The 25,550-nt window shown below is 45.1% G+C and overlaps 1 protein-coding gene across 1 annotated transcript in view; it reads right to left on the reverse strand.

Annotated features, from left to right (window-relative positions):
- ITIH5 (inter-alpha-trypsin inhibitor heavy chain 5) overlaps positions 1–25,550 on the reverse strand; it is a 45,273-nt gene that overhangs the window by 16,950 nt on the left and 2,773 nt on the right. The window contains 7 exon segments of the mRNA XM_034062980.1: positions 9,347–9,463; positions 10,000–10,041; positions 10,043–10,170; positions 18,657–18,907; positions 20,250–20,357; positions 20,496–20,659; positions 24,406–24,450. Of these exon segments, the coding sequence (XP_033918871.1) occupies positions 9,347–9,463; positions 10,000–10,041; positions 10,043–10,170; positions 18,657–18,907; positions 20,250–20,357; positions 20,496–20,659; positions 24,406–24,450 (855 nt within the window).

A 25,550-nucleotide genomic window follows, 5' to 3' on the forward strand; every position in this document is an offset into this window, starting at 1 on the left:
TTTACTACCACTATTCCTCAGCCATAAGTGGGTTGTGAGAGAGGGATGTGGCTGGATGTGATTCAGGAGCTGGCAGGCACAAGTGGCTTTAAATAAGAAGAATACCTTGCTAAGAGTGCACTGCTTGGAATCCCTGTGTATGCAGTTGTGACCCAGAGCTCCTCCAGTCTCCATCAGCCCCAGGCAAGGATCTGCAACGCTTTTCGTGCAGAGAGTGCCTGGCAGCAGCTTCAGTCAGCACAGGACAGCAAGTTTCTCATTCTTGGCCTTGTATGGCCACAGCTGGAAGTTCTCCTGGCTCCAAGAAGCTAAGGGATTCCCAAGATGCTCGATGGGGTCTTTGCAACTTCCACCTGGCCCCAGTGAGTCACTGCATGGGAACAGGGGCCAAATGCACTCTCTGGGGATGCAGAGCATTAACCACTGCTTCCCTGGTAAGGGCCACATTGCTCCTCTATGGCTGTGCATGACACTGGTTCATGTTGGGCACAGATTTAACCCACTCACACCGAGGAAAACTGAGCTCAAGCATCCAGTGCCATTGTGCCAGCTAAAACACTTCCAGCTTGTTTGCGTGGATAAATGTATTTCTGCATGGAAGGGGGGAAAAGGATTAAAGGAGAAAAGGGCAGGAAGTAGCAATACAGCTGGGAGATACATCAATTTTTGCTGGTTGGGAATGGTTTGTAGCCATCAGAGGCAAGTCTAAATGAGGATTTAACATAGGATAACTCAGTGAAGGAAGTTTCCTCTTTCCCCTCAAATTAGCAAGGGTGAAATTGAGCTGAGAGGTAGAGACCGAATTCCACTTCAATGCATTTGAATTGAGGAACTGTGCTGGTGAATGAGCTGTCAGTACAGCAGGAATCTAGTGCTTGGAACAGCCACCTCCAGGGCTACAACATACCATTCCCCAAACCTGGAGCAGGACAACCTTGGCCTACAGCTGGGGACAGGAGGGGTGGCCATGGCTACCAAGGAGTGCTCACAGTTAACATGCTGAGAACCTGCAGAATGGCTCACACTTGCTAAATGACCAACGTGCAAGCAGTGTCTTCTCAGTGCTGTAAGGACAGAGACAAGCCAGCTCCCAGCACCGCTCTGGTCTGCAGCATCACCTGCACACCATACCGGTACATGCAACACAACCGCTGCTCTACTGGTGCTTGCTCTGAGCCCTGCATCCCAGCCAAGATGATCCAAGGCTGCACAACCCCCAGCAGCAGCAGGAAGAGAACTCCCTCAGCCCCACTCCAGTTCCTCTGTGCCTCACCCTTGATGGACCTCACTGCTTAAACACTATGGGAGCATGGGAAGAGACCCACTCCCACGAGAGGGCTGAGAGCCTTCAGCCCTTCCTTGGGTCAAAGAGCTGCCCCAGGGACATCTGGGATGATGTCAAACCATCTGGGCACCTCTTAGGAGGGATCTGAGTCCCGGTGACATTTCTCTCACAGTCCCTTGTTTGTGTGAGGAGCAGGGTGAGGGTGAAGCTTGGCTACCTCGATACTGTGCAGTTCAAAGGGAGACATTGTGTGATGCTGTGGCATTGCCAGGCATTGCCCCTGCTACGACGCAAGGGGAAAATTCAAGCACCTCATTATAATGCATGTCCCAAGCCCACGTATTCACATTTTCCATTGCCTGGGAGCACTTCATCCTAGGCCCACATCCTCTCTGCAAGCCTAATACTGAAAGACTTACAGTTCATGCTGAGGCATGTTCTGTATGCATAGTGGGTCTCTGCAGCACTATAGTGTCATTGCTGCTGAGGTCTGAAGCTACATCCTGAGGTTTGCTTTTCTCTGTGTCCCCAGTTTCTATCCCATGTAATGCAATCACACACTGCTTGCCAGCAACAGGGACTTCTGTACCAACAATGGGGTTTAACCCAGAAGTGTATCCTTGGGGTTTCTTACCTTCCCCCGCTCCCTTCATTCCCCTTGGGGACAACAATCTGCCCTTTATTCCTCTGCAGAGAGCATCACTGAACTGCAGTTCAGCGACTGCATCTAACCCTCTCCCAAGTCAATGTATCTTTGTGCTTCCCTCCTGGCAAACACTGACCACGTAACCAAGGAAAACTCCTTCACAATCTGGACAACAAGCATTTTGTTTTACACTGACACTGTGATGGGAGGGAGTTTGGTTGTAGAGCTCTGGACAGTAAAGGGCTGTCTTCAGTTCATGGTCCAGTCTCTCCTGCCTGAATGCAATAGATCCTTTGCTGTACAACATTGCTGACTTCCTATATGGCCTTAGGGGAAGCTGCTTTGTGGTTTCCCAGCAAAAGAAATACTCCATCATTTAGAGTAACTGTTTCTATTGCCCTTTCTGAAACAGATTTTCCACTTAACACTGAATAAAACACTTAGCTCCACATTAGCCTAGGGCATTTAAGGACTTGATTTCTGCTCAGAAGATACAACCATCTTCAAGGTTGTGGACAAGTTTAGCTATGGGTTGGGGTAACTCATTTCTCTAGCACCCAACAGCATGGTGAGAATAAATACATGAAAACAACCCTAAGATGATCTGATTTGTGAGGAACTGGAGTTTCATGTGCACAGAGTACATGCTCAGTCTTTACAACCTCACTGCAGCATCGAGGGTAAAAATAAATGCCTACACAAAGCTTTAAGGAGGCAAGTTCTTATCAGCACCAAGCATCCTTACTTTGAGTCCCTATCAACAGTGCAGTATGGATTACAGCTGGAACAGTAAACATCTCTATACAGTAAATTAAAGGGAAAAGCTTGAATGCTGCCCCACTGTGCCATACTGAAATAACCCCACTGGAAACAGGCAGACAGCCAGATTGATACAGCAGCGGATGAAGGCCACATTCTTGTCTTGTGCTTAGCTCACTGAAGTGGGATCCCATCCCATAATAAGCCAGCTGGACACTCAAACCCCCACCCTGCCAGCATGACAAACAGTTTCCATGGAGCTAGCAGGAAAAAGGTCATCACCAAGGGAGAAGTGCCCCATGGCCTCAATGCACAGTCTGACATCTGTCCCTCTGCCCATCCTCAGCGGATGGAGTTAGTCTCAGCACATGAATAAACTGTTCCAACAGCTCAGGACTTTCATTCTCTGTCACAGATCAGCTACAGACACAGTGCTGGGAAGAGCTGACGCTGAACACAGCACATCCCCTCAATTCCAGTAACCACTGGGTGCTATGCTCTGCAGCAGTTGGGCTGAGACACAGCTCACTGTGCTCTTCACTCAGCCTCCATTCTTCATCATGTAGCCACTTTCTGAGTGGGTGCTTCAGGCAGAAGCCTGCCAGGTTTGAAGCTTTCTAAGGCCTTAGGAATATCCTACCTGTGTAGGATATTCTGTGTAGCCTGCTAGGAGCTTGCACTGTTCCTTCACAGAGAGCAGTTTCCTCTGCATGGCCAATAGATCTGTACTATTACACCAAGGGCAGATTGTGCCATTCCAGCTCAGGGAGGAGGTGTTATTCCTCCATGAAAAGAAGTGCTGCACTTCCAAAGAGATGGAGCATCTGATACTGCTCTGCAGACACTGGGACTCTTCACCCACCTCCTCCCATTGACCTGTGATACCTCTTACTTTTAGATGCAACTGCCCCATTTCCATCCCTGCAGTGAGTGAAGGATGGTGACAGTGGTTGCTTGGAGCACTTCTGCTCAGGGTTAGCATTAAGCAATACAAAAGCACTAAGTTCTTTAGAAAACAGCAACCTTGCCATTGGTGTTTTCTCACTTGAGAGTCTGCCACAGTCCTCCAGCACCTTTCCCCCTTCCAACTTCCCCATTTCCCCTCAGCATCTCCAGCATCCCCACTCCCTCCTGCAGATCCCTACCCACAACCCTTCCCTTGCCCACTTCCATCCCAAGCCAGTTCCTCAGATACAAACACAGGCCAAGTCTTTGCCCAAAGCTCTTCAGAGAGGAGAGCAGATGGTTTGGAGACAGTGAAGTCACATCAGGGGTAACTATCCAAGCAGAAGCTTCATTACACAGGTAGTATAATATCCCCCATTACTAAGGGACCTCAGGTTACATCATGTGGATCCCAGAGTCAGAACTGCCTGTTTAATGACTTCATATAGTAATATAACATGGAAGATCTCCCTTCCGCATGGTCCCACAAGCACTTCTGAGCTTCAACTGCTCTTCATAGTTTGAAACACTGTCCCAGGTGAGCAATGAGTAGTGCACACCCTGCATTAGGGTGAAGGGGTATTTACTTGTAAATAGCAGTCCTGTAGAAGCAATGCTAGACTTAAACCTTAAAGCTTAAATCTTAGCAAAGATCAGGTATGTTTTAGACTTCAGGGATCTTACGCAGCCATAGGCCCAGCTAAAAACTGGGTTTGCCAGTTAAACAGACAAGACTCTGCAAAGATACAAGCACAGACAAAGCAACCTACCTAAGTTCACATACCACATCCATGATGAAAACACAACCAGCAGCCACAGTTGGCTTCCAGGTATTGCTCCAGCAACTGGAAAAACATCCCAGCTTGGAAAGGACTCCCAAAGAAACCCAGATCCACAGCATCAGAAACTTGTATGAGTGTGCCAGGGCCTTGAGCATTCTAATAGGGCTTAATGGCTCTGACCAGCACCACCTGGGCTCTCCACCCACAGTCATGGACATTAAAGCTCCAGTCTGGGCCCTTAGTCCTAGTTTGAGTTTCAGACCAAGTGTTCTGCTGTAGTTGCCTCTAGCTCTGCCATAGCTATGCCTGGTCATAGACCTTAATGGTGCTGATCTGTGCACTGACTGATTTAGTCACTTCCTTGTCACTATGGACTTCTCTGGTGGTTGCTGGGCTGTGTCTTCAGTAGCACTTGGTTTTGGTTCATCCTTCTGGTGAATTCAGCAAAGGTTCAATTGAAACCTCTGGGCAAGCTCTCATGGGGTTTCAGTTCAAGCCTCCGTTTCCATGCCAAACTCTGCACTTGCCTTTGCATCCTATTGATTATGAACCCCATTCAGGGACTTGCCATTTATTGGTGGGTTGGGGTCTCCCTGGGAGATGCTGTCTCTACTTCTACTGCTCAACATGGAGCAAATCAGTTGGGGACATGCTGGCTGTGAGTCCCAAGGCCAGAGGCAGATGTTCCCTGTCATGAGTATCTGAGGGTATCTTGCTCTGAAGGTTGCTTGTTTCTCTGTATGACCCTGTCATTATCTCTACTTTCTAGTGTTATGTGGAAGCAGATTATTTTGATGGGTAATTAAAGTCCATATGGATGTGATGTCTTATTTACTGTTGTAGTTCTTACAGTCCATATTCACACCTCCAGAAAGGACTGAGGTGACACTGCTGTTGTGTATTGCCAAGTAGGAGGCAGCTGCATGGAGTTCTCAGAGCTGGAGAGTTGAGTTGCTCAGGTTGTTGCTTTCCAATTGAAATGGAGAAGCTGACAAATCTTTCCTCCTCACAGCAGCTTTAAACTCATTAAAGGCTGTAATTAGAGAAATGCTTTTCCCAAGGCCCCCTGGAGATTTAAGGTGGTTCTGGACAGCAGCCACTATTTGAACTAATACCCCACAGGCACGCAGCCAGCTCTGAGGCAACCAGCAGAAACCAGTGGAGTCTGGAGTGAGAACATCAAGAGTTTAGGTGCTTCTGATCTCTCAGTACCTTGCCACTACTCAGAGGGAGTGTGTGTGCTGAGAGGCCGGTTAAGGGATATGTGAGGGACTGCAGCCTGCAGAAGGGCTCAGGCCAGTGTGGGTCACAGATCAAGGGTACCAGCAGTGTCCTATGCATGGATGCAGGCAAATAACCTGAAGCCCTTGCAAATACACAGCAGGTCCCAGTTTCAGTTGAGTTCCTCCTAAAGCAATTAACCTCCAAGAAAATTACAGCCTGGCACACAACCATTGACAAGCTGCCAGGCTTGTGGTGTAGCCAACTTTTAACTGAGTGTGTGGCATTTATTGCCTGTGGGAAAGGTGAATGGGTACGTGGTTGAAACAGCTACATTTCACTGCATGTCTGCAGAGTATCTGCAAACCCATCCTCTTGTGGACACGTTCGTAGCTTGGAACATGCCTGGTTTATATCACTGAACTCCAAGCTGATAAAGGTCCTTTTTAACCAGGTTTAGCAAAGCTGGGGTAAGAATGGTAATCACAAGGTGGTAAAGCTGTTACTGACCCCTTTTTCTCCTAGTTATACCAATGTAAAACTGCTGTGTCCCCCTCTATATGGCCAAAAGTACCAGTTAGAGTGTTCAAAGGGCAAATCAGTTTGCTTTCCAGTAAACCTTGCAGATGCAACCTGTTCTCCAGGCTCCTGTGACTCCTATTAGAAACATCTACTCCACACAGAGTCTGCTTGACATGACCCACGTTCAGAGGATGTGGGAATTGCAAGAGGAATATGGACATTGGCTGATTTTTCCCCACAGAGCCAGTATGTGTCCCACTGATGTGAAGGGAGTGTTGCAAGGGTCTTAATGACTTGATTTAAGCTGATCCCTCAGTCTCATTATCTGTGTGTGCAGCTGGGTTTGGGCATCTTGTTGCTTCAAAGACTTGAGGTATCTTAGGAAAGAAGGATGGCACAAACATATAAATTCCTGTAGGGAAAGGAAAACCTTGGGAGAGGACAAATGACTCACAATTAGCCTGTGGGAACTGCAGGATGCATCAAATCCTGACCCCATTTGTGTCACTTTGCCATTAACTTCAATAAGTCAGGTAGCTGTAGGGTACAAATCTCTTCCAGTCACTATAGCAAAGGGTGCATAGCTGATGTCTGATCCTGGCTTATACAACCCTCAAACCTGTCCTTTGCCATAGTTACTGCAGCTGATCTGCAGAAGCACTCTCTGCAAGGGCTGACTGTATTTATAGCTGATCTTGCATGTGACTCATTAGGGAGAAATGAGGAAAGACAGTCAGATGGGAATTCCCAGCTCCCTCCACAACACTGTAGATACCACAGCTGCAAGAGTCCAAGGGACAAGAAAGGGACTCATGTCCTCTGCTCAGATGTATCCTGCCAACAGGGGATGTGCCTGCAATCTAATGAACAACAACTGGGTGAAAAGGCCACTGAGCAGACATGGGTCATGGCTGTAACTGATCCCACTTCCTTAGTGTGCCAAAAGAGGCACAGAATTCAGCCAGTCCTACATCTTGATCTTTCCTTGACTAATCTGTTGTAATCATAATTTCCCTGTAGTTCTATTTTCTGGAGCAGTTGGAAATCAGGGGAGGATAAGTGCTTCTTGCACATAGCATACCTCTATTACCTACCAGTGGTTCCCCATACAAAGAGTATACTCAGATAACAGGCAAAAAGTTGGGTATGCCCTCAACAAAGGTTCTGGCTAGACACTTGCTTCAGGCTGAAGAGACACTCATGTAGCTTATCAGCCTGAGATTCATGTATGGTTAGCAGTAGGAGCTGGCTAGGGTATGGAGCAGAGCTTCAAGTGTTAATGGCCATGTTGTTTCCAGTTAAGTATATGAAAAAGAAACACTAATACACTCAGGAGGAGAATAAAAGCTTTCACAGTACAGGGTTAATCTGCTGGCCCAAGGCACTACTTGCATAGCTTACACTACCTCTTTGGAGTCTTCACCTCCCCAGTTCAATGCTGTATTGCTCACTGTCTGCTTTCAGCATGCAGGGCTGGATGCATTTGACTGCTCCATCCCTGGCAGTGCTCGGGTTGGATGGAGTCTTGGGTGATGTGGTCTAGTGTGAGGTGTCCCTGCCCATAGCAGGGGATTGGAACTTGATCTTAAGGTCCTTGCCAACCCAAACCATTCTGTGATGCTATGATTCAGTTCTGCAGGCATTTTTCAGCAGAAGGGTAACAGAAAGCCAAGAGCCAGGCTCTGTCCAATGGAATTTGTCAAGATTCAGAAGCATCTTCATTCAGGACTTCATTCAGAATAGTTTGTTACTGGCTCTGTTTGCTACTCCAGTCACTGGGACGAGTAATACGAGGAGCCATGAAAGTCACAGTAGAGATAACTTGATTTAATAGGGGACACAGCTTCTAAATTAAGCTTTTTGCTCACCACTGAAAGCAAAGAGTAACGTTTTTAGCAGAGAGAAGGGCATGTAGACTGTCAGAGAACTGTCAGAGTGACCATGGTCTGTGTTTGTCAAGGACTGGTGTTAGTGGCCATAGAAAGAAATAAGTCTCTCAAATAAGCACACATTCCAGAAGCATCACCATGTTCCAGGCAGGCAAACAAGGAGCTCCAAACAGAGCTAAAGAGAGCTCCTTAAGTAGCCAAGCCACAAGTCCAAGCCATTGGCCTTCATTCATTCCAGTAGAAGTTCCAACATCAGCCACCCACACAAGCTGAAACTGCCTCATACTGGTGTCAACCTGTGTGGATAGTCTCACCTTCCACTGTCACTGGCTCATGGTGAGGAAGTAGAAGGTAAAGATGTGGCCATCCAACAGAGAGGAGCCAGTAACTTCTCCACATCAGATGCCTGTGGGGCAAGTCTTCAAATGAAGGGAACAACACTAACCCTACCAGGACTTCCTTCTCTACACAGATATTTGAGGTGGAAACTGGGCTGCCCTTTACACCAGCTATGAGTGCAGATCTCAGATAGGTCTGTCAAATCACCAAGAACAGGAATGAAGTCTTAACTCGTCTTTGCTTCTAGTTTAGGACCAATAATACTGTGCTGAGAGAGGATATTTCCCAGGGAATACACTTGAGATATTCCTCAGGGAATATACTTGGAATATTTGCCTTTCCAAGCCAACTATTTGGCTCTTAAACTGGGGATAGTTTCCATCTGTCCAGCTCAGAGATGGACAGAGACACCAGCCTGAGCTCTCCATGTCAAAGTTCCCTTGTGAGAGTCAGTGATGGTGTATGTTGGCTCACGTTAAGATCTGCACCCTGAGAGTTGTGCTGAACTCATATCCTCAAATAGGGAAAACTGACCTTTCTTTCCACAGAAACCATTGAGTTATACATTGCTAAGGGCTTTGCCAAGGTAATGTAAAGACAGCAGCATCTTCTCTCCGCTGTTAAGCTCAATACAGTGGTTTGCTGAATGGACTTCGCTGGGAATTCTCCCCTAATGTGCCTCTCTTCAAACTGCTCAGAGCAGAACTGCCCAGGACTATCATCTGCTGCATCCTAGCTCAGCTTGTGACTGCATCAGCTGATGAAGTCCTCTGCACCTCATGCTCCCATCCCCTTCATGCTCACATAATTTCTCATTGCAGGTAAATCGTCTCACCTTGAGGTGCCTTCAGAGCCTCCTCTCACCTCAGACAGAAGAACCCACCTGGTGAGATAAAGCCTGAAACAAGCTCAGCATCCTCACATCCAACCAGTCCTATAATAAAGGCAAGGACCTCACCTGCTTCAGCTTCGTTCCCACCATGGAAGCACTGCTGTCAAGCACAAACACAACGTTCTTTGGCAATGGAGGAAGATCTGTGGGGGCGAAGTAGTGCACGAAATACCCATTAAGAATCTGTGGAAGAGCAAGGAAGTCAGGAGAGGAAGGTAGATGCAATGTTCACACACATCATTATGAGGTATTTGGCTGTGCACACCTGATCCTGCTTTCAGTGTCTGTGTCTACAATGGTGAATATTAGTGCTCCTTGGTATCTCTGATCTCCTGTTCATCCATACTGGGGAGCCTACTGGAGCTCTCCACATCCTCTTCCATGGTGGTTACACTGGGGTTTCTTTCCAGATGTAGTAAGGTTATAATGTATGTACCCAGTGCTCAGAACTGCAACATGCATCTGAGGAGCTGGCCTTGTATCCACGATATGTACAGCCAGTATACTGATAAACTTAAAGCAGATACAATAAAAACCCCAATGAAGTAGGTAGCTGTGGGTTTTAAGTCCATCTTGTGGGTACCAACTGACTGGTTTATTCTGGATAGTTCTTACAGATAGAGAAGTAATGGGAAACATTTTGTAGGACATTTGGAAGATAACTGAACCATCTCAGGTATAGGTAATAAAACAGAAAAGATGCATCATGTGTGCAGTACCTGAACATCCCCAACACTCAGCTCCCTGTTGACATCATATCTGAATGATGAAGTCTCCCAAAATGCCATTTCGGGCTATCCTGGTTTGCTCAACAACACTGGGATTGAATGTAATTTTAGCCAAGGTTTTCGTATGTCCAATTACAGTAGAAGGAGGAGGAGAAACGTCACCTGTTGAGATAAAATCCAAAACATTGCAAGGTTTTCCTGTTGTCCTATGGATGTCTAAGTAAAACACACATGGAATTACCATGGAGTCAGGTCAACAAGCATAGTTATATACTGAGGTTAAAGATTGTATGGAGACCTCATAGCAGCTTCCAGTATCTGAAGGGGGCCTACAGGGATGCTTGGGAGGGACTGTTCATTAGGGACTGCAGTGATAGGACAAGGGGTAACTGGTTCAAACTTAAACAGCAGGAGGTTTAGACTGGACTATAAGGAAGAAATTCTTTCCTGTGAGGGTGCTGAGGCACTGGAATGGGTTGCCCAAGGGAAGGTTGTGAATGCTCCATCCCTGGCAGTGTTCAAGAACAGGTTGGACTAGAGCCTTGTGTGATATGGTTTAGTGTAGAGGTGTCCCTGCCCATGGCAGGGGGGTTGGAACTGGATGATCTTAAGGTCCTTTCCAATCCAATCCATTCTATGATTCTATTAAAGATGGTGATCTCATAGCTGCCTTCCAGTATCTGGAGGGGGCTTAAAAGTTGCTGGAAAGGGACTTGATTCTATGATTCTATGACATTTCATCAGGGACTGCAGTGCCTAGGACAAGGGATGATGGGTTCAAACTGAAACAGGGACAAGTTCAGGTTAGACATAAGGAAGAAGCTTCTTTACTGTGAGGGTGCTGAGGCATTGGCACAGGGTGCCCAGAGAAGTGGTAAGCACTTCATCCCTGGCAGTGTTCAAGGCCAGACTGGGTGATATGGTTTAGTGTGAGGCATCCCTGCCCATTGCAAGGGACTGAAACTGGATGATCTTAAGGTCCCTTCCAACCCAATCCATTCTGTGATTCTGTGATTCAGTTCACCAGTGATAAAAGAAGAACTTCATAAGCCCTCTCCTCTAAGTCTAAACTGAAACCAACATTGCAAGTGTTATCAGAATATAAATATTTAGGCAAAATTCTTGTGCTCACTCCTGTTTGGAGGTGACTGAACTCAATGACCAGATACTCTCGGTAGGACTGTGACTTGCTTTCTGTAACTAATAAACATGCAGCCTCTGACACGTATGTGGTACACACTTCAGTTAACGCCAGGCATCTAGAATGTAGATCCTATACCTGAGATGCTGCCAGTCAATGCAAGCATGACTCACTGGACCTGTTTAAACATTTCTTTTAGGATTACATGAATCATACTGCAGACTTCTCTCCATCGATTATAAAGAGTTCTTGAGGTGGCTTGTTCAGATGTGCTATGGGCATGTGAGGTAGGACTGATGTGACTGTTTGCTGGATCTGACAAGCATCTGATGTGTAATGTCTACATCTGAACAAGTCATCTTAGCTGCCTTTATGCTCAAAGTTATCAGGATAGTCACTGCAAGTTCAGTCTTCCTGATTGAGACACATCCAACAGTTGCTAATGCAGCCATGCAAAGTGCAGCCCTGAGATGTAACTGCAGCCCTGAGATGTAACTGCAGCCCTGAGATGTAACTCACCCTCATCTCTGAGAGCACTTCCTGAATCAGTGAAGAGAGACGTGCCTTTCAAAGGGTATCTCAGCAAAAGACAGTAGTTTAGGTCTAAGTCACACTGAAGGAACCTCTGATTGACTTTTAAGCTGTGATCATTTTCTAGACTTGAGGGACATGGAAATTCCTCATCTCTGTGGCCAGAATCTCATCTTACCCTCTCTTTGTGTGCCAACTGTTCATTCCCTCTGAATTACACATAAGACATAAATACCCTTACATGAGACTGACCAAAGGTCAGATTTGTCCTTGAACTTCCCCAGATTTAGAGAGCTTTCTCCCTTATCCTAAGTGGCTATTGACAACAAAAGAATAGGTTCTCAGCTGATGTTCTTCTTGGGTGCTTCAGCTCTCACAGTGATTACTCCAAAATCCCCCTGAAGCACAGAAGTTCTATTATATCTGCTCATGTGCTGATTATAATTGATGTGAATGAGCTGCTCAATAGCACTGTGTGGGGAGTCTCAAGTCCTTGCCAAAGATGGCCCAAGGAGCCTGTGGTATGGCAGGGAAAAGAAAAGAGGGTGAGATTCAGTTCTAGTTTAGTCATTCACAATGCAAGTACCTATGTCTGAGCTTATTTTGTAGGCTCTCAGTACACTCAATGGAGATCAGGTCAAGCTTGACAGGAGACTGTGGTATGATACATCTGGCCAGATGCAGACATCCACTTTAGAATAACCTGAATGATGTGTTAAACTCCATTAACAATACTGGAGTATTTAAACTCCATTAACAATACTGATCACAATGACAAGGTGCAGGCAGTCCTGGAAAGCTCCTCTCCAGGGGTTCCTATAACACTATCTGGAACAGTAAGTGGCACTTCTCCACCTTTGTAAAGTGCTTTGAGCAGCATTAGAGGAATGCAGTGTGACATTTGTATGCAGCATTGAACACAATCCACCTCACATCCACATCCCACAGTGATTTACCAAATAGGATACTATAGGATTATGTCCTATTTAACAAGTAGGAAAATGGGAGTGTGGAGTGGTTACCTATCTCAGCTGATTCCCCACAGGTCAAAGCCTTAGAAATACTGGGACTATGGATTCTTGTGGATTTATGGAATGATTAGCCAAAGCTGTTTACTCTCAAGTGCTATATACAGTCTCGATTCCTATAGGAAGTAAGAGTCATAAATCCACAGCACTCTGGGATGTGACTTCCATGTTGATTCAGCTTTACTTTTACAGCTGTCCTGTGAGTGCATGTGAATAGACAAGGCACAAGACTGTCCTACTGAGGCAGGGAAGTGCTGTCTTATAGGGCAGATTTCTATACAAATAGATTATAGTTGAAGGACCTGGAATGTTAAACCCATCAGCAAAAGCCTTGACCAAGGAGCTGTTTGACAGACATTACAGTCATAGCATCATGGAATGGTTAGGGATGGAAAGGACCTTATGATTACCTAGTTCCAAGCTCCCAAATTACTCCGTTTCAGGCAAGAACATGATGCTGCATCATGGCTTTTCTGCCCATGCCAATTCCAATCCATACATCCTGATGGAAACAGGAGTGAGGGGTCCCAGCCAGTTCACTTGAAATCACTTAAGGACACTAGTGCTGGATATTAAAGGGGGGTTATAAAATGATTACCCAGAGCTTTAACAGTTTTTTCTAACTGTGTATATTTGAGCTTTCTCCTGGCGCAGAAAAGCCATAAATCAATAGCTCTATAAGATTTCACCTCCATCTTCATTTGGTTTACTTTCATAGGTGCCCTTTGGTCTGATGAATCAACAGACATAATATGTTTCTAATACACAGTGCATCTGATTTGCTTGCATTGGCCTCACTGGATTTTCCATCTGTCTTCTATCACTTCCATAATTCCATTTACTGCCAGTAGTGTGGGAAAATGCCCAGAAATTCATAGGAATAGCTTAACTGACATTTTCTGATATACTTGAGGATTTCACATTACTTCTTAACTGCTGACAAGTCAGCATTAGCATCAGTCAGGCTGCCTGCCTATATCACATCAGGGTTAGTGTAAGTCAGTCTCGCTCTGGAACACAGAAGCTCTCTCCTTGTAGCTACTGCACAAATACATCTGTGGCTGTAGGCGTTTGGACTTAACTTCTTGTTTCTCTGCCTTAAGTACATTGATGGGTGAGCATGACCACACCAGCATCAGTTCCAGTCCTCGCATTTCTGTGGGACTCTGACCATCTGAAATCAGCTAAGTTAGGTAGATACTCCATTGCCTCAGTTTCCCCACTCATTACATGGGCATAATCACATGTATCCAGTTTTATAAGCACTGTGGAATGTAGATGAGATCATGGAGATTCCCATTGTATTCATCTATCACTCCTCAAAACACTCTTTGGAGGTGAAAAATGTCATCCCCTGTAACACAGGCAGTGTTTAAGCCCTTGGAGAGGAGGTTTCCAAGGCTGCCTCACACAGCCTCAGTGGCACAAATAGCTGGGGAAGTTCTCCCATCTTCTTCATAGCCACTCATCTCCCATCACAGAGATGAAAAACAAAGAATGCTCTGATAGAAAAGGTCCAAAATAACTTTTTTTGCCCTGGAATAACAGAAGTCAAGTCTGGAATGCAGGTTATCCTCTACTTCATCCCATGTTCCCTGGCCAAATCCCTTCCTACTTGGTTTTATGTCATGATCAGCAGACATTCCAGACCTCCAGTAATGGAAACTCAATACCTGCCCTTGTCAGTCCTTTCCTGAGCTTCTCTTTTCCTCTGTCATACTCTGCTAACATCAGAAACTCCTAAACATCTCTGAGAAGAGATAAAAACCCTCTGAAACCTATGACTTGAAAAGAAACAGTCATCCTCAAGCAGCCTAGTGTCTCTTTGCCCAAGTCCATGCCCACTTTCACACTAGTGTCTTGGAGGAAAAGGATGAGAACAGTCATCCCTAAGGATGCTGCATGTACATCATTGCAGGAGCTGTCTCCATTCTGAGGTCACCTGAGAAGGATCATTGACCTCCTGTGTTGGGGGTTGTATGTGACAGACGACAACACCTGCACATGCCAAAAGACCACTTTCCAAAACTCACATGCCTGATATCTTCCTTTGGGAAAAACACAAGCTCCCAGATGGAGCTGTGTGCACAGGAATCACGGACAAAGGAACATACCCTGGAAAGACCTCTCATCACATTGTCCCTGCTCCTTATCCAACGATGACATATGCAGGACTTTCCAAGAGCCTCTATCTATAGCAAAGCACAGCTTTACTTTCATAAATCACTGGAAGTTTGTGGAGCCAGGTCCAGTCTTTGTATCTTGGACCCCTGAAGCAAAAAAAATAGGCAGAATTGGACTCTTTTACTGCTTCTGCTCCCACCGCTGTGATTTCTGTGCTGTTTTATAAATGAAAAGTGTGCTTCACTCTTTCTCACCAAGGGACATCTTTTTTCTATGGATCTCTAAGTTTCATCTCTTCTATTCATCACAATGGTTATTAGCAGTTTGGCAGGAGTCAAAAGTGTGAATCCTGAATGACCATTAAAAAGAGAAATCAATTTTTACCACTCTGCTTCCTTCATGGTGTATTGACTATGGATAGCACATAGAAAGCACCACAAATGTAAGAGGATTGGTCCATAAAATAAAGACGGATCAGCCATTCCCCCACTTTTGATCATCTGAGCTATTGTTACAGATGCTTTCATTAGGTTTGCTAGCAGCTTTTATTGCCATAAGTTGGCATTTCAGTGATGAGCATCAGTTATTGCTAATACTAATCATATAGAGATGTGGATGACTCCAAAGCCAAACATGTTTGATTTTCAACTTACTTTGCCTATTCTACACTGGATCCTCAGGACTTGTACTCAGAAAAAAGAATAAAGTATTCAATAAAGTCTTTAAATAACTTGTGAAGCTACATCCCATCTTCAGCAATGGTTTCAGGTTGGTGATGCTTTGGACATGTTACTCAGAATGCCATTTAACTGATGACTTGATGCCACAATACAGTTTTCATCCAACACTCTGCAGGTAATTTATGAACGCTTACCAACATCCCACATGTTGTCATGAACTGGGAGATGTTATTAACATCTCTTTAGACATCAGAAATGGAGGAAGAGAGTTTTCATGGCATATTCAAGCTCAAACCAGTCCAGCAGTACTATTTTCCTATGACTCCTTAGCAGTCATTGTTTTAAGTCAAGTCGTGACCTCTCATTTGTGGCATCACCATGGCAGCATCAGGTCTGACACCCTTTGCTGGCCACTTCCTTACTAGATTGCTACCACTCAAGTGATACTGAGAAGCTTGAAACCACATGAACCCAAGAGGACACCAGCACTATTTTTGCCTGGTTTTCTCCCAGTTTGCAGACTGTCTTACAAACAGCCACTTTTTAAAGGTAAGACTCACAATTTCTGTGTCTTTCACTTAAGAACCTCCCTCAGAGGACTCAATGGATGTGTAGAGCTCATGGTCTGGGGTTTTGAGGCTTTGCAGCAAGGATCTAATGACTCAGATGTTTTCCTTTTTGGATCAAGCTTGAGAGATGACAGCTCATTGGAATACAGTAGATTTCCATTTGTGTTTAGGAAGGCAGGAAGTTCCTGTTGTCTTCTGAATGTGATTGATCTTGTTGGCCAGAAAAGGTCACAGGCAACAAATCCTTCCTATCCAAAACAAGTTGTCTTTCCCCATGACCAATATTAGACCCTTCTGAGACTCTCTGTCAATTCTTTCTTCTCTTTTTCCTTCTTTTTTTATCATTCAGTGGTGGTAATGTCCTAATTTCCTCCTTCTGCTTTAAATCAGACAGCTTAGCAACCCTTCTGAATCCATCAATGTTATACACTCCTTTGGGTGGCACTCATCTGAGTACCAACCAAGACTTGCTCTGGCAGACACACAACCCAGTCCTGACTGCCCATGAAGGACCCCCAAAGGTCTGGCATTAATTGGGCATTTTGATGACTTCCAGAGCAGTGATTTCATCACAGCAAAACAGATTTCATCAACTGCATAGGGTGGTTCCACACAGAAAGGGTCTGTAATTGAATGCTGAGCAAGGATAAAGCACAGGGAATCTGAGCTTCAGTTGCATTACCCAGTGGGACATCTATTTTATATCATAGAGCTTGGGCCCATTTTATATGAGCTGTTTGAACTCTGAAGCACAGTGCCAAGAATGATCAGTGCTCACAGATTGCTATTTGGATAGCAAGTGACCAGAGTTTTCCCTGTATGTCATTTACGTATAGGAATTTCCACGCTGCACTAGACCAACAGTGTGTCTGCTCTGCTGAGCCTGTCTCTAACCCTGATCAATGCCAGATGTTGTGCAGGAAAACATATGCCACAATGCACTATGATATTCCCCACTAAGTGAAAAAGGTTTCCTGTCTTTCCTGATGGGGAACAGAGCACGTTTATCACATAGTACATGGATGTACAAGCAAAGACTAATTAGCTGCCTAAGGCTTGACCTGAAGCTGGTCCAAGTCACTGAGAGCCTTGATTTCACTGTGATTTGGATGAAATCAGGAGGATCACACTGAGCAATCAGTTCAACCCCATTGCATGTGCTTCAGGATCTTCAACTGGCAGACATGAACAGCTCCACTGGTTTTGCTGGCATTATGTCACTTAGAGTAACCCACAAGACTACATCCTGCTTCCAGGTCAGACTCACCCCTGCGGTGAGGGGTTTTACATGGAGCAATCACAGTATCCTGTGCTCCTTACTGATTACACTCGAAAAACTACCTTTACACTGAGCAGTGAGCAAGGATGGTTAAGGTCAGAGCAGATACTCATACTGCGCTTAGTGTTTTGGCAAAACATGGATTTTCCTCTTGGAATTCCGCTTGTTCTAAATGCAGGATTTCCTCTGTGCCTTGGCATGGATGGATGGAAAAAACAATTCACTTCAAATAAATATACCTCGGGAGATGTGGAGCCAGGGAAGAGCCTGCTCTAGTGCTGACCCCAAGGCTTGGAGGCCCAGTTCAAAGCTTGTAAAGACAATAGCTAAAGAAAGTCCCATTGAGTTGAATGGGATCAGCCCTATATTCATTAAGCATCAAAATTCTCACAGATACCACAAGAACTCAGTCACCTACAGAAAATAGAAATCAGCCTTGATGTAGGACTGAATTCCCATCACTGAACCTCAGAGTTCATAAGCCCCAAATCCCTTTCACATTATATCCGCTATATCTGGTTTTGTGAACCTGGAGATTGCCCTGCCAGTGAATAAGAGATCTCTAAATAGGAACTGCTGATGGCCTGCAATACTTAGACACTTGTTTGTCACTCAAATGAAGCCACCTCTGGGGTGGAATATACCTGTCATACAAGGAGTGCAGCAAGAGTTAAGAAGAGAATGTGAAAGATAGATCTTCTAAATAAAGTCATAGTTGGGATTTGCCAGAACAATTTATGCCTATTGAGCTGCTTGCATTCATTTTGCTTGTTGTCTTCCTTGAGTTTCTAACACTGTTTGATCCTGGACAATGCTGCTTTGATACAATGGTGGCGTTTTGTCTAACGTCTCATTTGGAGCAGAGGAAAAGTGAATCATAGAATCACAGAATGGTTTGGGTTGGAAAGGACCTTAAGATCATCCAGTTCCATCCCCCCTGCCATGGGCAGGGACACCTCACACTAAACCATATCACCTAAGGCTTCATCCAACCTGGCCTTGAACACTGCCAGGGATGGAGCATTCACAACTTCTCTGAGTACCCTGTGCCAAGGCCTCAGCACCCTCACAGTAAAGAACTTCTTCCTTGTATCTACCACCCCTTGTGCTGTCACCACAGTCCCTAATGAACAGTCCCTCCCCAGCATCGTTGCAGCCCCCTTCAGATACTGGAAGGTTGTTATGAAGCACCAGTCTACAGTTATCCAAGACTGTCTTGGAGAACTCCCAGCATTGCCAGTCCAGATCCTAAATGATTGAGGCCCCATTTATGAGGGTCATACAGTCTCTCCTTACCTTCAACTTTCCCATTGCCTTTGTTCTTGCTGTTCCGCAGGGGAGGCACTTCCAGCGAAACTATCCCTGACTTCTCCAGGATGTTCACCTCCACTCGTAACCTCCCTACCAGCTGCTGGGGCCGGATGCTGACTGTGTACTCGTACTTCCCCAGTCTCCTTTGCAAAAGCTCTTCATAATGCAGTAGGAACTTGGCCTGCATCTTGCGAGGAATGAAGACAGAAGCTTTGAAGGTCTCATAGCCATTTTCCCTGGAAGGAAAAGCCAAAGAGACCTTCACACCCCATACACATCACTCACCACCTGCTCCAGTGAATGGTGAATCTGGATCTTGTTGGTGCAATGAAAGTATTTCCTACCATTGAATGTGTGAAGCCAGCAAGAAAGAAAACATCATAATGCTTCACAAAGCATTGGGCACATAGAAGGTTTGCACAGCAAGAAAGGTCCTAAAAGGTGAGATGACGTCTTGAGGAGAGGAATATGACAGACAAATAGAACATAGAGCAGGGCCAGAGGAAAGGCTCTCTTGGTTTCTTACACAAGACCTATATTGAATTCTTGACTTTGTTTAAGATATTGCAATGAGTTAGTAGTGGCAAAGGACAAATTAATTCCTCTTCCCTAATATTAGCTGCTTATAGCTATATACTCAATGGGGAGAAATAGGAATTCCTATAAGGGAATTCCACCCCTGAATCGTCTCTAAAAGGACTCTTCTCTTCCTATTGACCACAAAGTGCCGCCAGTCACCCAGCATACAACTGCAGTCAGCTTTCTGTTTGCTAATTTAAAGTGAGATTAATTCCCACCTCTATTGGTTTCAGCTGCCCTCCTGTTAAACAAAGATAACTTAGGTTGCTCTACCTCCCATACAGACACTGCAGCATCCAACTCACAGGCACTGATAGGATGCCAGGCACTACTGTCTGTGAAGGGAAAATAAGCCATCTAACAAGAGTGGACGCTTTTAATACCACATAGGGGTAACTCCAGACCTCACTGATGTGAGGTTTTGGTGATGCCCACAATTTGGTATTGAAAAGTCTGAAGTCTGGGGCTAAGCCTGGATCCAGCCACATCTGGAGAAGGGATTTAGAAAGCAAAGGTGCCCCTTCCAAATCTCAGGACTCAATGGGAAGGGTTCATTGGTAGTTTTGTCTGACCCTGTTCTGTATGCAGTAAATAACCAAGTGTCCCTTGCCATCTTGTTAAACCACTTGCATTTACCACTCAACTTTGTTAAGTCACTACTTTATATCAATATAGAATATTGTTGCTTCTCTCTTATAAGACTATATCCATGACAGTGCCTTAACTTTCCTGCCTGTTATTCGGGAAGTAACAAGCTTTCTTTCCCTCTGTAGTACATCCTGGAGCATCTTGGAAGTGAAAATGTTATGTAACAGGGTTATAGAAGACCACATGCCATTTTACATGGTGTGGAAAGTGGAAATGACACCAGGCAGTGCAGTTATGTTCTATTTAACTGCTTCTTCCTATAAATCCATGGATGGCTGTGCCAAAACAGCCAAAATTAAGATGATGAGAGCATGTCACTTCCCAGGGCACAGCCAAAGGCACAACACTTACCTTCCTTCTGTGGAGTTCAGAGGTTTGCTGTGCCTTCCTTTGTCATCAATGCTGTGTTTCTTTTCTTTCCCTGTGACCTCCCCATAATAAGTCTTGTTGCCAATGATCCTGGAGAGACCAGAGATGTCAGCATCATCAGTCTGCACCTACATATGGCACCTATACAGCCTGGTTTACAAGGGTTCACAGCCTGTGCACATGCATTCCTGCACGTTGTCCACTCAGCTCTGAGCATTACTTACTTACATGGTAAAGTTGGAGATGAAAGCTGGAGCAGGGATCTGCATCTCAAACACAGCCTCTCGTGCCTCAGATCCGCTGTTCACCATGGTGCAGGACACCGTGGTGAAAGCATAGCGAGAAATGATTGTGGATTTCACACTGAACTCAGACATCCGAGGCCTGGTTTCCTGTTGGTATTAAAGGGTTACCCATTAACCCTGACAGTTAGAGAACTCACCCCATCAGTGCTTTGACGGCTTTAACACTTAATGTCATCAAGCAGATTATCACCCTGTGGGGATTAGACTCTCCTATAGAACAGTCAGCAGCAGGCAATGTGGGCTTGCCCTCAGTATTTCAGGTGAGCTGCAAAAGGTAAGCCAAGAAAATGGCATTTCCTTTTTCGTGCACAAGAGCAAAGGCTGCAGTCATTTTCCAGTGCTTGGGAAGGGTCCAGGAAGAATGAGAGCTCTATGCCAGCCTTTAGATGTGAAACACACTGACAACATCCACTTGTATCCTGAATTACAGCCTTCAACTCTACCCATGTGAGAGGATCTCGATGGGTTCCTTATGGCCTGGGGAAAGAAGCCTAAAACAGGAGCCCACACAGTCCAGAACTATGTGTAATGTGCACAGGAGCAGATGTAAGACCTCTTGAACAGTGGGGATCACTATGAAGCAGCACCTTTGAATTCATACACTCACATCCACAAGCAATGTAAACTACTGTCAGTGGAGTCAACTGAGTCCTCCTCTGCTGAGAATCCATCCTGGCGGTCCCAGCCAATGCATGAAAGAGACTTAATAGGAAACACTGACACCATGATGTGTCAAGCAAAGTATTTTAAGCCTCCTAGCCCATGCTGGATTCCTTCCAGCTGAGAAGCAGCAGTGAATGACACATAATGTAGCAATGGAAGCTGGACGCCAATTTCTGCTTCTTGGGAATGTGTTTTTGTGCACAAGGCCTGGTTGGAGCATTTCTTCATGTGTTTTATGGACAGCAGTGTCTCCATGGAGCTCAGCAGATTTCAGTGTATTTAACTGTAAGCAACCCATGGAGAAAATCACTGTGTTGCTTTAAACAGCCAAAGACCAAACCCTCAAAAGCAGAAGGAAACTAAACAGTAAAACACACTGCAAATACAGAGCAACTTCACTGAGCCAAGTACAGTGAGACTTTTCCTACTGAGGAAACAGCTCTGCTCACACCCATGTAAGAGCTCTGAAGTCAGGAACATGCTCTTCAGCTGCACTTCCAGGCTCTTTTCTTCAGAACAAGAATCATTTGATAAATGGCTTAACAAGTGTGTGTGTAAGCAGGAAACAAGAACATTCCTGTAGTAGCTGATGGCATCAGAAGCAGTACTACTACTGAGCATCCAACAAACCAAGCTGCTGGGATAATGAATTCCAGGCGAGTGGAAGAATGAGGATCCATTGGAAGCAAACATAAAGCTGTCAATAGACTTGGACTAAAGCCCCACCTGCCTACACTATCAAGGCCTGGAAAAACAAATGTGTCTCAGATGAACCTCATCATGATGTCTTTAACAGCTGGAGAATGTGTGATGTGCTTCGTGTCCATTATCATTCTGCTTAGCACAGGCTCAGCTCCCACGGAGCACAATGGCAAAGACTTCTAGGGTGTGATTTGTCTCACTGACATCAGACAGCCCAGTGCAATGGATCTAGACTAGAACACATCTGCCTAGATCTCTCCCTTAGGCTATGAGTGGTTTTTACTCAGTCGCTGTGGATTAGAATTAGATCCTGCTGTTCTTAGGACTTTCCCTGATACATAGGCATGGCTTTCCAGTCCCAGTATCCTGGAAATGGAAAGGATGGGGAGCTTTAATCTGAAGCAGTGTTTGCATGACTGTTTCCAGATGTAATGAGTATCTCGTCTTCCATACCACTAATTGCCTGTGGCATAGCAGGAGATACAGAGGATTAATGAAAGAAGCAGAGGAATCTAAAATAAACCACAGCAAATTCTTTTGTTGCAGATTTTCTGCATCCACTCCCACGTTCTGCATTTCATAAGCTATGGGTTCAAACATAGTTGACAGCTCAACAGCAAAAGAGGATCAAGGCGTTTGCCTTTTACTTGAGACACAAGTGGTTCTGTAGTGACAGATCCAACTCTGAATTCAGTGATGGATTCATCTGAAGTCTTCCAACATGACAGAGGACATGGACTTGCCCATGTTACAGCAAGAACACAGGAATTGTTGTATTGGGTGAGAACAAAAGCAATTCTAACCCTGTAGCCTGTCACTGGCAGAGACCAATAGGACATGCTTAGAGTGTGAGGGTGCTGAGGCACTGGAATGGGTTGCCCAGGGAGGTTGTGAATGCTCCATCCCTGGCAGTGTTCAAGGCCAGGTTGGATGAAGCCTTGGGTGATATGGTTTAGTGTGAGGTGTCCCTGCCCATGGCAGGGGGTTGGAACTGGATGATCTTAAGGTCCTTTCCAACCCTAACTATTCTATGGTTCTATGATTCTGTTGAATCTGAATGTGCTATTTGCTGATCTCTGTCATATCTCTCTATAACACTCAACAAGCTCCACTTTTGATACCCTCACACACTGAGGGTACCACAACGAAGGTAGCAAAAGAAAATGAATAATAAAGCATTCAACACCTCTCCCTCTTCCTGGTGGATAAGAGCTGCTGTTGGGGAAAGCAAACACTGCTTAAGGACACCACATACAGCCGAGGATGAAAGAACTGATTCATCTTCCCATCCCTGGAAGGGATCTGCCATTCCTTGGATATAGCAAACATAAACAGTGGGAACTGAAGCAGTTTCCAAACAGGTTGCTCGGTCAGGCTTGGCTGGCAGCCCAAGTTCCAGGCCAGGATTCTTGTGCTTTCTTTGGAGCTCATACACAACCCATCAGTGCCTGATGCTCTTACAGCTGCACCAATGCCTGTTGTTTTCTCCACCTTCTATGAAGGCCTTCAGAAGATGAGAGGCAGCACAAAGGAGACAACAAAACAACCCATTTGTTTAATATTATTATTACTGTGATTTATTATCCCTATTAAAAATAAAGCCAAGGCAGCAGATTAGCACACTGCTATGAGGCAGGTTGGCTGGGTGCTTATGAAGATGTCCTGGTTATTATGATGAACTGAGCTGAGTTTTTATTGCCAAACACATTGTTTTGTGCTTGTTTACATCAAATGTTTGGAAAGACAGGAAAGAGCTGAAGGAAAATTAAATATATTCCACATTTTTACCTTTATCAGTCAAACTGACCCTATCTCAGACTGGAAATAATGAACTGGTAATAAGTGTGACAGTTGTTCTCTTCTAGGCTGCTGGTTCAAATCTGTCAATGATCAAAGGGACCAGAAGCTATAAACATGTGATGGATGCTGAGTGCATGAAATGAGTTCCTCCAGTTCTCAACTGGGAAGCCCTCATCCCTCAGAAAAGCCAGAACATGCCTATGGCCATGAACAGCAATATCACTGGCTGCCTTTTAGGCAAAGATTTGTTCTAAGCAGTGCAAGTCTTGGTGCAGCAATTCAGTCAGACCTCACCTATTTGCTGCACATCAAAGCCTAGGTTCCCATGCTGAAGGATGGATATTGGATTCCTTGTCTTCTTCCTTTCTTCAGTAGATTTCAGACAGAGATCTCCAAATTTCAACGCAACCTCTCTCAAAATTCAATGAGATTTCATCAGGTTTATGTTCCTTGCATGGTTCAGGTTTGTAACATTATATATTCCCTCTCCAAATCTGGGGTTGAGAAGATGAATTGGAAAACAGTAGAAGAACCTGCACATGTTGCAAGGATCAGAATGAAGATTTGCCTGCCATCATTGACAGTTCATTTCTGGCATGCACACGCATACACACATAAAGCAAACGTCATTCCCAGGAGGTGAAATGAAGACACAGTGGGATACATACCAGCCTCTGCAGGAACTTGGCCTGTCGTGGAACACGGCGTGCAACCTGCAAAGAGTTAAGGCAGTTAACGGAGCCTAGTCAGCTTAGAGAAGACATGTCACTTGCTTTAATCCAGACATGGGCTTGTGTGACAGACCACCCATGGCCAGGTTCAAATGCTGCTTTGGTTAAAGTTAAAACCTGAATCACTTCTATATTAACAGACCCATTGACCAAAGCTCAGCAGTGGAATGAGGCTCTCGCAGGTGAGGAGGCTCTTTGTGTTTTACAAATGCTACTTGTTAAGGGACCTTCTATATATGAAGACAGGAACCTCAGCCCTCACCTTGGATGCTCTTGGCCCTGGAAGTGTATTCCCTTGTAGCTTCCTATGGAGCCATACAAAAGCTCTGTCTGTATCCCTGCCTTTGCCCTGTACCATGTTATATGGTACAGGATAGGAAGGGCTGCTAGGTGGTCCACAATGCTCATCAAATGCTTGAGCAGTGACCAGGTTAACACCTAGCACCCATGGGGTCTAGCAAGTATAACTCCATTCTACTGCACCTGTGGACCTGATCCAAGGGAGGACTTGTGTAAACTGATGTTATAGCTTCAGTTTTATTGATATTACCTCAATAGCAGTTTTGAATTGCTTCAAAACTCTCCACAGGTACCTGGGATTTATTGTGTGGTGACAGAAAAGAACCAGTTATGTGCAGAAAGGGAATAAAGACATTTGTACCCAGCCACAGATTGTAGTATGGAACAAAGTGCTTCACCTATGACAATGCAATAGTACTCATTGCATCGCCCTTCACAACAACACCTCTGACTTCTTCCATGCACATGGAGCTTAGAAACGTCTCCAAATCAAATCCCTCCCCAAAACAGTTTCAAGTGTCTTGTCAATGCAGGAAGCCAAGAGACTTCTTCAACCAGAGGAATGCAAGGATATGTTTTACCTGATTTGCCCTTTCTGTTGATTTACACTGAAGTAACAGCAGTCCTTGCCAAAGACATGAGTTTGTCTGTTTATATCATGCACTGAAAGCTCAGGAATGCCCAATGGGGGAATTAAAGCCTTCTCCAGTGCAACCATTATTATTTCCTTCTGTGTTCTTTGAGCCAACATCTTGTAAAATTAGAACCAAAAGAAAACAGTT

Source organism: Melopsittacus undulatus, chromosome 5, assembly GCF_012275295.1.
Source record: "Melopsittacus undulatus isolate bMelUnd1 chromosome 5, bMelUnd1.mat.Z, whole genome shotgun sequence".
NCBI lineage: Eukaryota > Metazoa > Chordata > Aves > Psittaciformes > Psittaculidae > Melopsittacus > Melopsittacus undulatus.